The 14,155-nt window shown below is 36.3% G+C and overlaps 1 protein-coding gene across 5 annotated transcripts in view; it reads right to left on the bottom strand.

Annotated features, from left to right (window-relative positions):
* Positions 1-421: 421 nt before the first annotated feature.
* The window catches only part of INSC (INSC spindle orientation adaptor protein), a 126,176-nt gene continuing 112,442 nt past the window's right edge, over positions 422-14,155 (bottom strand). For 4 of the 5 annotated variants that reach the window (XM_053945832.1, XM_053945835.1, XM_053945836.1 and 1 more), the window contains 4 exons: positions 4,748-4,814; positions 3,071-3,226; positions 2,352-2,428; positions 956-1,901 (listed from right to left, as the gene is read on the bottom strand). In XM_053945832.1, coding sequence (XP_053801807.1) covers positions 1,737-1,901; positions 2,352-2,428; positions 3,071-3,226; positions 4,748-4,814 — 465 coding nt within the window. In that variant the 3' untranslated portion in view covers positions 956-1,736. Of the gene's footprint in view, positions 1,902-2,351; positions 2,429-3,070; positions 3,227-4,747; positions 4,815-14,155 lie in introns of all 5 variants that reach the window. The other variant, XM_053945834.1, reaches the window with a different exon arrangement.

Consider the following 14,155-nt stretch of genomic DNA (forward strand, 5'->3'; position numbering starts at 1 on the left):
ACTAATTAAACTCTTCAGATTATTTAGTATAGGTGTGAACAACTTTTTCACAAAAACAGTAGCTTGAATGTTAAAAACATGTCTGGGCATTAGCATTTCCAGTTCTTGCAAGGCTTTCTCTCCTTGGAAAGGAGAGAAAATTATCACTGTGTAATGATTTTAAAAAATAGGTGGAAAATCTCACATTCTGAGATAAAATACACACACCATCAAAGATTTTTTTCTAGAATTCTATGGATTTCTTTAGGAAATTTCAGTCAATGTAAATAAAGAGCTTTCTGTTAGTGTGTATCCTCTGATGGAGCACATCTTTATACAGCCTAAGAATGTATTCTAGCATAATTTGAAGCCAGTATTTGAAATTTTTTTTGAAATTTTTCTCTCGGTTATATAATTCTATTAAAAAACAACAACAATTAAGAACTGTAACATCCCTTTCATTTCAAAGTATGTACTTGCAGCTTTCAGGACTATTTTTCTCCTACTACAGATGAGGCTAAAACATTTATTAAAAAACCTACAAAATGTCCTAACTATAGAAAAATATCAGTGATAAAACATTATTAGGAGCATTTAACATCAGAACAACAAATTCTTGGCTTCATTACCTTTATTTAACTATATTAAAAAAAACATTTTGTTAGATGGCAATGATAACGTCTTGTGTGTCTTGGCAGGAGAATAAAATAAAAAATTACCTTTGCAAACTACAGTAACAAGTTTTCTTATTCTGTCCCTTTGTTCTGACAAATCCCATGTTCATGGGTTTAGAATAAATAAGTCATAAATAACAATAGGACTAAACCAAAATAAAATTGTACATGTGTTATCTTACTGTGTACCTATCATCTTCCTTATTGTTCAAAGATTTTTGGCTCCCATTTATACAAAGCTCTCTTCCATATTTGTGCACAGCAAAAAAGAATCCACAAGTCTGGGCTTTACCAGCTGCTGAAAATCTGAATCTTCCAGCCCATCAGGACTCATAACTGCCAGTCTCCTCAAGGCTGCCTAGAAAAACAAAACAGCATCCTTGCAATGCAGTCAGGTTTGGCAAAGTCTTCATTCAGGAATCCATAATAACCATACCTAAATAACAAAACTGAACTCTGCAGGTCTATGGGTTCTGCTACCTGGGTAATCTCTCCTCACTGTCTTCATCTGTCAGATGAATCTTCTGTCATGCAAAGTTATTCAATGGCAATTATTTTGGGGCACTTTACTTTTCGACCTGAGCAGCAGGTGTAAGTACAGCGCAAGCCCTCAGACACCAGTGACAATACCTATGAAAGCTTGAAGCAGTTTATGTCTCAAGGACAATATTTTTGCCACATTTTTATCAGAAAACATCTTCAGGTAGTTACTAAAATATCAGGAAAAGCCAAATTTCTAAGACAGGGAGGTAGATAACATCTCAACCAATAGGCATGGATTCAAGGAATGTGCAGCAACAACTTCAGTGAGACAAAAATCATACTCTGGTTTGCTGCCATCGCTCTGTGGTCTATCCTCCAACCACACAAGGTTAACAAGTCTTCTTGGCATGTAGGAAGAATAATCACAGCATTTTCTATGCTCACATTTATAGTTTCTTCATCCTGAATGAGACCCGCTTAATAACCAGGCTGCAATAACTGAGCAATACTTTTACATTTAAAATAACATTAATATCATAAAGCACTGTCAAACAGTATTCTTCAGTTGTCATTCATCAGAGCTTATGCTCCAACCCTAGATCACCCATGTCCACAGAGCCCTTTCACAGAAAGCTCAGTGAAATCATTCAGCTCTGGCATTTGGTTCACAGTCCATGCAGTGCAGGGCCAGGAGATGGTACCTTTCTCCTGAGCAGAGACAGTCTTAAGCTTCTGGTGCCCACTCCTTGCTGGGCACTGTATTGTCTTGGCAACACAAATAGAACAAAAAATTGGATTGGAGTGGAAGCAAGAAATATCTTATCACTTTTTTTGATATTTTACATAAATATTTTCAAATATATGTGTGAGTGCTGATAAAGGGCTATTACCCCCATGACTCAAGGTTCATTTCAACAAACACAGAACCATCACAGAATGGAATTTAGGAATTAATGAATCCTTAAATTCCAAAGTGTTCCAAGGAAATTTTTTGGTGCCCAATAATGTGAAGATGAAGCCATTTTTCCTTATGTGCTTAAGTCTGTAATCCGAGGATGAATAATTGACAGTGTACAGGATTATGCTTAAGGGGAAAAGCAGGAGACCCTAACATGAATTTAAAACATTTTGGCAATACTTATTTTGAAATCTAAAGGGATGTTTTTTCCTTAATTTTCCAGTATAAGCATGAAAGGAAGACTAAAATGTACATACCAGACATGCCACTAAAACAGAATCACTGTTATTTCTTTCTGTTGGTGATCTGCAAAGTTTAATCAGGCGAGGAATACCTGAGAGCAACAAAAGAGTGTCAGGAGAAATCATTTAGAAAACCAACTTCTTATTTTGTAATATTTTTTAGATGCATCATATTTATCTTTTTTTAGTAGATATGATCTCTAATGCAAAGATGATATGCAAATACTTAAAGGACTTTTCATGGAGCTATGCAGTTCAGAGCAGTCATAATTAATAGTTGTAAAGCATAAACAAATAAACTGGCTTTACTTGCTGCTGCAGTTTCAGAGTGGAAATTGTGACCTCCATTTCTTCCCTACCAATCCTCCCACACATCTTAAAAAACTCCTACCCAAAGAACACATTCCCTCCCATTGAATTCATCACATCTGGACCTGCTAGGGTCCCAGTTTTCTGTGCCCTGACAGATCCTGCATAAAGGAATGAGGAGGCAGCAGTGTCAGTTGGCACAACAAGGCACAGATACATGTTGAGTGGATCCTGCACATCAGGCTCCTCTGGGAAACAAGCCAGAGGTTCATTTAGCTCCATCTCCTCAGTCATCCTCTGGACAGACTCTATTGGGAATATCTCTCATAAAGTTCACCAAGTGAGGCTAAAAATTAAAAAGAGCTTCTCCATGACTGGCAGTTCCGCCCTATTTCAGTGCCATTAAGCAGGAGACACATCCTTACAGCTGAGTTTTACAGCTGCATCTGCCACCTCGGGATCTCGGCTGAGCCGTGCCAGGGTAACTGCAGATTTCTGCTGGACTCGCTCACAAGCTGCAGCTTCTGCTGGATTTCCAGAGGAGGATTTCTCAAAGAGCATCTCCATTAAAAGCTGAACACCTACAAGGATGCAAGAGCCGTCATTATCCGCTCTCCAACAAAAAAACTCAGTGCAAAAAAAATAAAGGGGTAAAGGAAATCTGGGTTAATACAGACCAACCACTGCCCAAAAAGGGAGAATGGAGAATACATAAATGAAGTCTGCATTTTTGACTTCAGCACCCAGGCACATCTGATCTATGCATTTTTGTCTTCACTAGAAAGCTACAGAACTTCTGGAACTAGAAAATGCACTAACTCTTTCCTCTTCTAAAAGTTGGTATTTTAAATTTCACTAATTCATTTCAGCCAACCAAATGTAATTTCTTATTTGATTCTAAATTAACCTGAAGGTAATCACTAACTGAAAAACCTGTAGTCACATATTTCAGGTCTCTAAATGAAGTTCCACTCTCAGTTAAAGTAATTTTTTTGTTTGTTTACATATTTTTAAGCAAGCCTTTAAAAGTTTCCTTCTCAAATGTTTAAGGGTATTTTAGAATGAGGAATCCTTTAATGAAGGAAATGATGAAATTCTGTTTCTTGAACTTTACTGTATAACTCTTCACTCCAGAAGAGACAATGTTATCCCTGTCAAAGTGGCTTCATTAACTTATTGTTGCCTGTAGGAGTTGATATTCTTCTTATAGCACCACAAAAAAATAAGATGATTTCTTTTTTCTAGATTATTTTAAGTGTAAAGACAATTATGTGCTATTAAACTCTATATGCTATTAGGCATTCAGATTACATCAGGTAGCATCAGAGGATTTTAACTGTTAGAACATTTGCATAAATAATTCAGAGAATTATCATCAGAACCATGCAGCTAGATAATAATCAATCAACATACAAAAAAGTCAGAGTTGAGAAGAAAGTACCTAAATTCTCCAGCATTCAAAGACCATTTTCAGAATGTGGCCTCTGACTAGCACCTGTTTATTATAACATTAGGCAGACACAAAAAAGGTTTTACACCCAGGATGACTGCCAACCCCTCTCAAAAGCCAGGGGGCAAATACTTCTTGTGAAATTCCATGACAGAGTGTATACACAAATTTTACTTGCTGTCACTGTCCCTGACAATCCACTGCAATACCCAGCATGAGTTAGGCCTACTTGGCCTAGCAAAGCAATATACGTGAATTTTCATTGTAATTTAGTGTACGTTAATATATAATACATACATATATTAAAGGTGTATTAATAAAGCATTTACACCTTCTCACATTACCTGTATTACCACTGTACAGGTTGCTGAAACACATTTTACTACTTTGCTTTGAAGTCACACACACAGAACACCAACAATGTGGTCACAAACGCAGTTTCCTAAAACAGTGGCATTTTATTTCGTTTATGTGGAACCATCCCCAGGGCTCATTTTGCACCCTGCAGCAATGTGCAATATGCAGCAGAGACAAGATGCAAAATGAAGCTTTATTAGTGAAGCCTTTCTCCTTTACCTTGTAAGTACTACATTCCCATCTACTCAGACTCTCCAGAAATAAATATAAAATACAAATCAACTAAAATACATACCATTTCCTTGAATGATTTCTGAAGCACACTGGTCGAACACAGACATGTTTGCCAATATTGTTACCACCTGTTGTTAAAAAGAGAAAGAAATATGAAGTCCAGTCCTTCAATTCAGTAATATTAAATATCATTGTGGTTCATAAAATTAATATGGCAGAAATAAAGCAAATATTTGGAAGTGCTATTATTGCACTGAATCGGTTCAGGTGAAATGCTAAGAAATCCTTGCAAGAGATTTGGAGTTTTGAGCTTTGATTCAAGGGAATATTTAAGGAATATTTTTCAGTTTTATTGAAGTCAAGAATTGTGTGCATGTCAAGACACTGTCTCAAAAGTAACTAGACTTAAAATTCTGTTTATATCTTTCCAGAGGTAAAGGCCATGGTTAGGCTTTGTACCAACACATTCTGTGTTGATATGTGCACAAGGACATTTTGAGATCTAGATTTATAGAATTCCTTATCCCAAATAGCTTTATCTGTTTTTGAGATTAGGTGTAACTCAACTTGCTTAAAGTGATGCAGCAAGCTACTGACAGAGCTGAACCCTGTGGTGCTGTTGGCTTTCAGTCAGCCATTCCCTTCATTGATGTCACATACTTTCTCACACATCCTGCAAGACATTCTTCTCAGTCCTTCAAATAGTTTGCTTTTTGCAGTCAGACACATCCCAATATTAACAGCATATGTGAGAGATCGTCAGAATGCAAACCAGAAATAATTTTCTTTCTTAAGAGATTTTAAATTTTCTCTAATTCAGGAAAACTGACCAGCCTCAAAAATAATGGTCAGTTTTGGAACTGGTTATCAGCTTTTAACAGTACAGTGTCACTTCAGAAACCAGCAAACTTCTTAGATGTAAGGAGGCATGAGATGAAATCACCATTCTGATCTCACTTTGCCTTTTTAAAAACAAGGATGACTCATTTCCGATGCTGTGACATAAAGGTCTTCCACTTTTGAAGGTAGTGTTACAGTGTCATCTCCCTGAATAAATATACTTACTTAGCATGCAAATGAGTTGCTGAAACTCTACAGAGTGACAGGTAGAAATATGGTAACTCAGTGTATGTCTATGTATTTATTCCATATTAATTATTAACTGTGTTGCAGGCAGAATGTATATGTTTTCTCATTCTAAATTATATCCCGTTAATAAAAATTGCTTCCTCTGTGCAGAATCTGTACCCCATGTGGCTCTCTAAGCCACAGATGAAGAATTCAATTAACCACAATTTGAATACATGCCAATTATTCCACTGCTTCAAGTTATTTTGTCTAATAAGTATTTTCATACATAAAAATAGTTTGTGTGCATCTTTTGACACCAAAAAAATTATTTGAGGTTATAGATATATTTCCTTCGTGTTGATTATGTGGCCTCCATATTTTGCAATATTTATGGACTAGATTAGAGGGTTTATATGTAATATTTTCCAGAGGGGTGTAAAAAAGACCCTTATGATCAATGACCATCAAGTTCTGCCTATACTATCTTTTAAAATCTTAGTTGGACTCAAAAGGTAGTTAAGCCATAGATTAGCTCACTCTATATGGATAGATTTTTCTTTCCCCAAGAAAATTTATTTTCCTGTGAGGTAAACAATAGGAATAGGATAACATAAAAATGTAATAGACAAGCAGAATAAAGAGTTGACTTTAAATGCTCTATTTCCCCTACACTTTCCTATTTTAAAGTTCATGCAACTTACATGAAAATTTCCTCTGTAATACAAACAAAATTTCAAGGAAGTTTCCTATTAAGGATGAACTCTCTAGAAGAAAACACAAACAAATGTAGACTCAATTTGCTTCAGAAAGTAACACTTCTGTGATCACTGGTATTAATTAATTCTCATCTCTTCTGGATTTAGAGTTGATCAAAAGTATAAATAGATGTTTTCCAGTAGGTTCTCTCCCACTGTAGATTTTTTTTCTTTTTGTCTAATGATACAGAAGCTTACACTGCAGTCTTTATCTTTGCTTCTCTTCCCATTATCTGGCTCCAAATTTCATAAAGCCTTAGGCAGTCTCCAAATTAACTATGAAGTCCTGTTGAATCAGCAAACCAGTTCAGATGTTACAGTGAGACATGGAGCACACTAACAGATACAGATAAAAGTGACTGTCTAAGCCTTATTTCATACTTGAAAATTACTGGAAAAGAATACATACACAATTTATGATTCTTGCAATTATTTTGGGTTCCTAAACCATGCAATGAACTTGTGGTCAACTCAAAGTGTAATAAAAAAGGCATCCTGAAGACATGGATACATGAGCTCAGGTCATCTGCCATTGCCTTCCTACCATGGAGAAGGAATGTGCTGAAGTCACAAGCCAATTCTTGACCTGTGGGATTTGGAGATGTGCTATGAAGCAAATTTTGTCAGGGAATCAAGCATAATTCCCTACCCCAGCACCTGTATCTCTGCTAAGCAGATCTGCTTTGGAGGTGGATCTTGACCCATGCATTTCCAATATCTGTATTTTAGCAGTGCTCTCCAAAAGACCAACACAGGCTGACCCACACTCCTTTCTCTGATATCCAATCCATCAAGAATTTCAGGTGCCTTTCTCTGCCAAACCTGTGGCTGCAGTTTGTGAACTGGCAGCCCTAAATCTACTGTACTAATGAAGAACACAGAAAAATAGGCTTGATCAACAAATAATCAGCATAGAATCATAGAAAGGCTTGGGTTGGAAGGGACTTTAGAGATCATCTAATTGCAATCCCTGTCATAGGTAGAGATATTTCTCACTTGATCAGGTTGCTCAGAGCTCCATCCAGCCTGGCACTGGACACTTCCAGGGATGGGACATCCTCAGCTTCTCTTGGCAACCTGCTCCTGTGCCTCACCAGCCTCACAGGAAAGAATTTCTCCCTAATATCTAATACAAATCTACTCTTGTTCAGTTTGAAGCCATTCCCCTTGTCCTGTCACTACATGCCCTTGTAAAAGGTCCTTCTCCACCTTACTTGTTGGCTCTCTCAGGTCCTGGAAACCCTATGACATTTGTTTGCCATCAGAAGGGAGCTGGATGGATGATTCAGGTCAGTGTCACGAGTAGCACTGCTAAAAACAGCCCAGACCTCCAGGGCTCCTCCTGTGCTCACCACCTGCCTGCTTCCCTGTGCTCTGCACACCTGAACCACGGGGCACTGATACACAGGGCAAGGCAGAACGTCAGCAAAGGAATTCTCAGGCCAGCTCATGTTTTAGCACCTTTTGAAGGGGCACCAACTTAGCAAAAGAGCAACATGCCGAGATTTCACTGAGAGTAGTAAGATTTTTCACAAGAGCAAGAGATTAAGCAGTTAAAACTGAACTTAAAAACTTAAAATTTTAAGTTAAAATTGAACTTTAAAACTTCAGAACTTAAATAGCACACCCAAAATCAAGAAGCTTTGAAGGTTCATCTTTAAATAGTATGTTGGTGAACTGAGTATACAGGGATATTTGAGGGGCCCCTTAAGACCCATGGAAAATTTCTCTCTTTAATAAATAAACTTAAAAAATAACAGGGTTATTTCATATCTTTCAAATGTCAATACAGCATCATCTTCTTAGTCCTGCAGTTACCATGGAAATTAACCTGAAATCTAATCAAAAGTCTATTTTTATAAGCAAAATAGGTAAACAGATATTAAACACAGATACTAGTGACAATATCATATATTATTATAAAATTGGCAGTGTTGATCTTTTTTGATTATTCTATATATATTTCATAATTTTAAATTTGTTTCTATTCCCACATAGTTTCCTTTCACTCCCTCAGATTTTCACACATATTGAATTTATGAGTGGTGAATCTTCCTTTTAAGTTCTGTAGTCTGTTTTGCCCTGAACTGTAGGAATTTCAGTTGTCAAGAACAATTTAAATTTGAGAAACCATGGTTAATTAAGAATTTTCAAAATAGTTTTCTTCAAACAACAGTCACCTGGGATTTTTTTTTTTTTTTTTGCTAAAATACGTGTTTACTAATACTATAATAAAACTTTTCTAAACAACTAATGGTGACTAATGCTCATCAACCAGTGTACTAAGGTGCTAAATCCTTGTTACAAAAGTAAAAACTAGATACAAATGCTTTGCTATAAATTAAGGTACACTGAGTGTAAATCTGTAATAATCAAAGAGATTTAAACTTAAAGAGCACTTAAGAAACAGAAGGCTTCTCTGAAAACCTTCCCTTAGTGGGAGATTTAAGAAAGTTTTCCCCTTTATTGTGAAATGAACTACTAAGGAAGATGCTCACTTTAGCCCCCTATAGGACCAAAACTTCCACAATTGAGGGTCCCTTATCTCATTTGTGGGAGGGGGAAGTGTCTACAGAGGTGGAAGGTGTGGTGCATATATACCTTAATTGATAGTAAAAGCACACTGCTCAGTAGGCTTTTATCAACAGTCCCAAAATAATAAGAAAGACACAAGCTCAAAAAAAGAATTATCAAGTAATTTAATAGGGTGGCAAAGTAGATCAATATAGAATTGCTAATTCTCTTAGTTAATTACTTCTTTAAGGCTGATTCATTGCTAAGTAATATTAATTTTTGTACATATTATAAGAGCATTTTGTAATTCATTCAAATAAATGAGATAAGCATAAAGCATAGTGTGTCTGCAAAGTTCCAGATAGCCATCTTTAGAAACAAAGTGGCACCAGAATACTACTCAGAAGCAAGACAGAGTCTCTGTTTCTGAAGGTAAGTTAAAATCATCTGAACATCACAAATCAAGATCCATCCACAGGGAGATAGCAAAAGAGTGCATTTAGCAGGCATCAAGAACAGGCATTACAGCAAGCTGAGGTAGAAAAAGCCTTTCAAGATATTATCTATCAGGAAAAAAAACTTCAGTAAGAAATCTCTGGATATTCTCTCTGGGACATTATAATGCTTGAAAATAGAAAATAACTCCAATGGCTTCTGATAGCCATTTTTGTGATTTGGAACTTAGTTTCTCTTCCTGAAAACAGAAAATAAATACAGCTAGATGAGCAGAAGAAGCTAACACCCCCCAAAAATAATAACAAGGCTTGGAGACAGGATCTGCTTGCAAAGTCCAGGTTTATTCTGAGACTGTGCCAGGGAAATGTAATTTTGGCATGCTGAGGCAGAGCAACAGAGACTAAAGCTGTAGGAAACTTACATTTTGGAATGAAGGAAGTCTTTACTACATTTTTATTTACTTTACTTCCTATTGCTGACTAATGTAGATAAGGAATAGGCAGAATAGCCAGGCTCTCACATTATTTGTTTTAAAGAAGCACATAGGACATGCACCCTGAATAGGTCACATTGTGAAAAGACACATCCCATAAACCAGGGCATATAACTAACAGAGTGATCGAGCTAGTGGCCACAGTTTTCTGTCTTTCAGGTTACAACCTGGGGGGGAAAGAATAACCATCTCTCAGACTTCCTTCAAGGCATTGAAAAGCTTCTCATGTTTTTCAAACAGGCTCAAGCAGCCAAAGGCACCTAAGAGATCTGATCTCCCCAGAGCAGAGCACAAATTAGCCTTTCAACACAAATTAGTTTTTCAACTGAGCTGAGATTTTATTCTTCCAACTGAACCCCTTGCTTTGCAAGTAGGAGCACATTGTCTTATCCCACACAGATTCTAAAATATGACTGGCAGAATTGTAATTAAGCAGGAATTCTGTCTCAAAAATCTTAGTGTTTAAGATAGACAGTCAATTTTGGAGCCCTGAAATATAACAATCCATAATATTGACCATATAATGCCAGCCAGTACTGTTATTTATTTGTGCTGGTCGCATGTGCATGAAAAGACAGAGAAAAGCAGTTAAACAGAAAAGCAAAAAACATCAGGAAAATTATTACAATCTTACATAGGAAACTAATTGGAATATCATTAATATAATGGTATGGTTAAAATTCAGATAGTCTGGTGACTTTGGCCTAATTTTCAGTTTTGCATCTGCTACTAGCAGTCATGTTTCTTTCTTGACTTCTTAAGCCTTTTAAAATAACTTAATTTTTAAATTTATCACTTCTCTTTCTAGCTATATTAGTAGAAATCATGTTTTCTCAGTGTGATCTAGCCAATACTGGAAAGGATCCCACTGTTTTAATGTACAGTTTACCACCTACAGTGCACAGTCAGGTCTCTCAGAGGGAAGGGAATTCCAACCACATATCTAGTGATCATGATACCAAAGTCAGAGCTGGATATTAACAGAGACCTGTACAAGAAGACAGTGCAGATACCCTTTTATGACCTTGTCCACATGTAAAGGCTTTGTTAATAAACTCCCCAGTATTAAGGAAGTCAGATTGAGAAGTAGTACTGCAAGTTTCTTTCATACAGACAGGGATTTTCAAAGGAAATCTAAAAGAACTGTTAATACTATTCTCATTAAAAACATTGTTCTCAAAGTCTTTCACTGGGGGTTCAGCAACATTTGGAAATCATAACTTCTTATATTATAGTAACATCTCTCTCTAATCTCTTTTTGGCACTACAGTCTTCATTTAAGGGGGAAAAAATGAGGAAAGACAGTAAAAATAAGCACAAATGCCTGATAAGGGGAAAAAAGGTAAAGAGCAGAGACAAGAATGTGGAACCTAGAGGAAGAATGGTATTAAGGACTTAAAATCTTAAATGACACAGAAGATCTCAGTGTCTAAACCAGCAGCATCTCCCAAATACCAAGAAAACAGGAAAGAATTTATTAAAAAAAAAAAAAACAGCAATCATTTCCAACTTTTCCTTCCAGCTTAAGAGCCTTTCTCCACCACAAACTGTTTTGAAACATAATTCACTGATTTTAGACCTAGGAATAACCACTTTAAAGGGGATGTGTTCACTGCACATTAATTCTTTGTCTTCCTGAATAAGAGAAGATCAGAAGGTGTTAGGCTATACCTCCACAGCTTCACAGGTAAGGTGAGAATATTAAAAACACTGAAGAGACAAGTGGGAATGCAGAGAGAAAAACTGTATTATACATAAACATACTGTGCCCAAACATACATATTTCATATTTTTCTATGTAGAGTCTAAGATGATGGTTAAAGTCAAGAAGACCCTGGATGATAAGGGGTTTAGCTAAACCCCTCTTCTGACAGATCTTAATCTCCATTAAGACTGCATACACAACACTGCTGAATTTAGGCATAAACCCTTCTGAAATGATATTTTGGTGCTTTTTTGAAGTAAAATGCCTTCTCTTCAGAAAACAACTATCTGCAGAAAGAAAAGAGAACATGGGATATTCATATCCATTTTGACCCAAAACTGGGGACTAAGGAATCTGGAAAATATTGTTTTATATCTGTTCTTATACAATGTATTTTGCTATGAAACTAAGAAATCTCAGTATAATGTTACTGGCTACAGAAACAGTCACATGCTTCTGTAAAATGGGCAATGATAATCTTGTTTATCAGTTAATCCAGCTCTCAGTTCTAGATTTCTTTCCTAACCTAATCTAACACTGCCTAGGAAATGAAAGAATAAGGAGGTTGGTTTTTGGATAGCAAATATAGGAAAGGTTTGTTGTTTTTTTTTTTAGTTTAGGTTTTTTTAAAGGTTTTTATTATCTGTAAAAAAAAGCTTTCCAGAAGTCAAAAGGCAAAACAATTTTAAAGCAGTAAAATATTTTTTGCAGCCAGTACACAATCTATCAAATATCCAACACCTGGGCAGAATGTTATTTATTTGTACCATCACAGAGAGTGATAACTAATAATAATTCTATGTCCTATCTAGAAGGACATAGTGTGAATTTAAGATGAGATAAAATGACACAAAGGAAAAAAAAGTTCAGTGTTCCTTCCCAGCATTTTTGCTGTCTTCCTCCCAGTTTTGGCTTACAGTAAAGCACACTTCAGAATTTTCTTAAATCAGCATTAATGCTAAAGTAGCAATATACTCAGAAATATTAGGTAGTTTTCTATAAGTAGCTGTGCTACTTAAATATTTGTATGAAAAACAGAGCATTTACGTTTGAGGGGTCTTTTATATAATTTTATAACATTCAGACCACATTTTGTATCAGCTATAAAACTACTTACTTTGTTTAATCATTTCAACATTTAGTATAATTCAGTTCCAAATCCTCTTTTTTACTGACCAGGATGACTTGATTCTTCAGAATGGACATCAGTGCATGAAAATATATTTCACATTGGCTCCATAATCCAAAATAAAATCTTGAATAAAAAAGTTTTCAAACCTACTCACCTTTAATGTACATCTCCCTAGGCAAATGTCTACTGCCTGGGACATAATACTATACATACCGGGAAAAGATTCTGACTACATTACTTACCTAAAAGGACTTCTTGTCAAAAGCCAAAATTGGAATTTATTATATCATTATAAAATATAGTATTGTAGGGCTGTTTTTCTTTTCAGTTGAGTGTATTTTCCAAAAGGCACAGAGCAAATTAAAAGGCAAAATATTCCATGAGACTGCTGTAATTGGCAGACACCATCCCCACCCCCAAATACAAGACTGAAACAAGGGGAACTTTTCAGTCAAATACACATTTGTTCAGGAATTTGAAGGAAGACTTCTCTCAAGGCTTTTGCATTACCAAAACTGCTTGACTGGCAGCTCTTAAAGACAAGATGACCAGCACTCAGATTCCACCTGGACATTCAGTGCTCAGTAAAAACTCCAAGGTAGGATTTTATGATTCCCATTGCTGCAGGAGCCAAGGAGTCAGCTCAGAAGCTTCCTGCAGCACACCACAGGGAACATCACCCTTGCTGCTCTAGTTTCTCATTCTGAGAAAGAAGGTGAGGTGTTCTGGGGGATGAAATCTCCTCAGTTCTTGGAAGGAAGCCACTCAGTTTGCTGTTCATCTAGCTAGTGAGATGAACTTGCAGCTCACAAACTGCAAAAGGCCTGGAACTAGCCTGTCACCTAAAAAAAAAATCATACATATTCCTTTCAAGATTACCTTCCTTAAAAAAAAAAAAGGGGGCTTGCTGTGCTACCCCCAGAGCAAACAGCAAACTCACTGCTGACAGCAGAATTCAGATGAGGGCATAAGGGAATAAAGAAATCAAAATTTTCCAATGAGAGCATACAGGAGGAATAAAAAAAAAAAAAAAAAGACCGTGAAGGATTGTACATATGTAATAGTACACAGCCATGACAACACCACAATTGATACCTCTGACTTTGCCCAAAGAGCACTACAGTGATTATGGCTTAATTCTATCTTTTTATACACAGACCTGAGCTGAAAAACTAAGTGCTATTAATAGAAGCTAAAGCAGCCCTAGTAATCCCTCTAGAACACAAATAATCCATTTTTAGGGTCCACTATACCTTAATTTCCAAGGCCTGGCTGCTGGTTAAGGATGAGCAAAGCCTTCTGTGGCAATGCAGATCCTAAATCTACCATAAGTCATCTTTGGC

The sequence above is a fragment of the Vidua chalybeata genome, chromosome 6, assembly GCF_026979565.1.
Source record: "Vidua chalybeata isolate OUT-0048 chromosome 6, bVidCha1 merged haplotype, whole genome shotgun sequence".
Classification (NCBI taxonomy): Eukaryota; Metazoa; Chordata; class Aves; order Passeriformes; family Viduidae; genus Vidua; species Vidua chalybeata.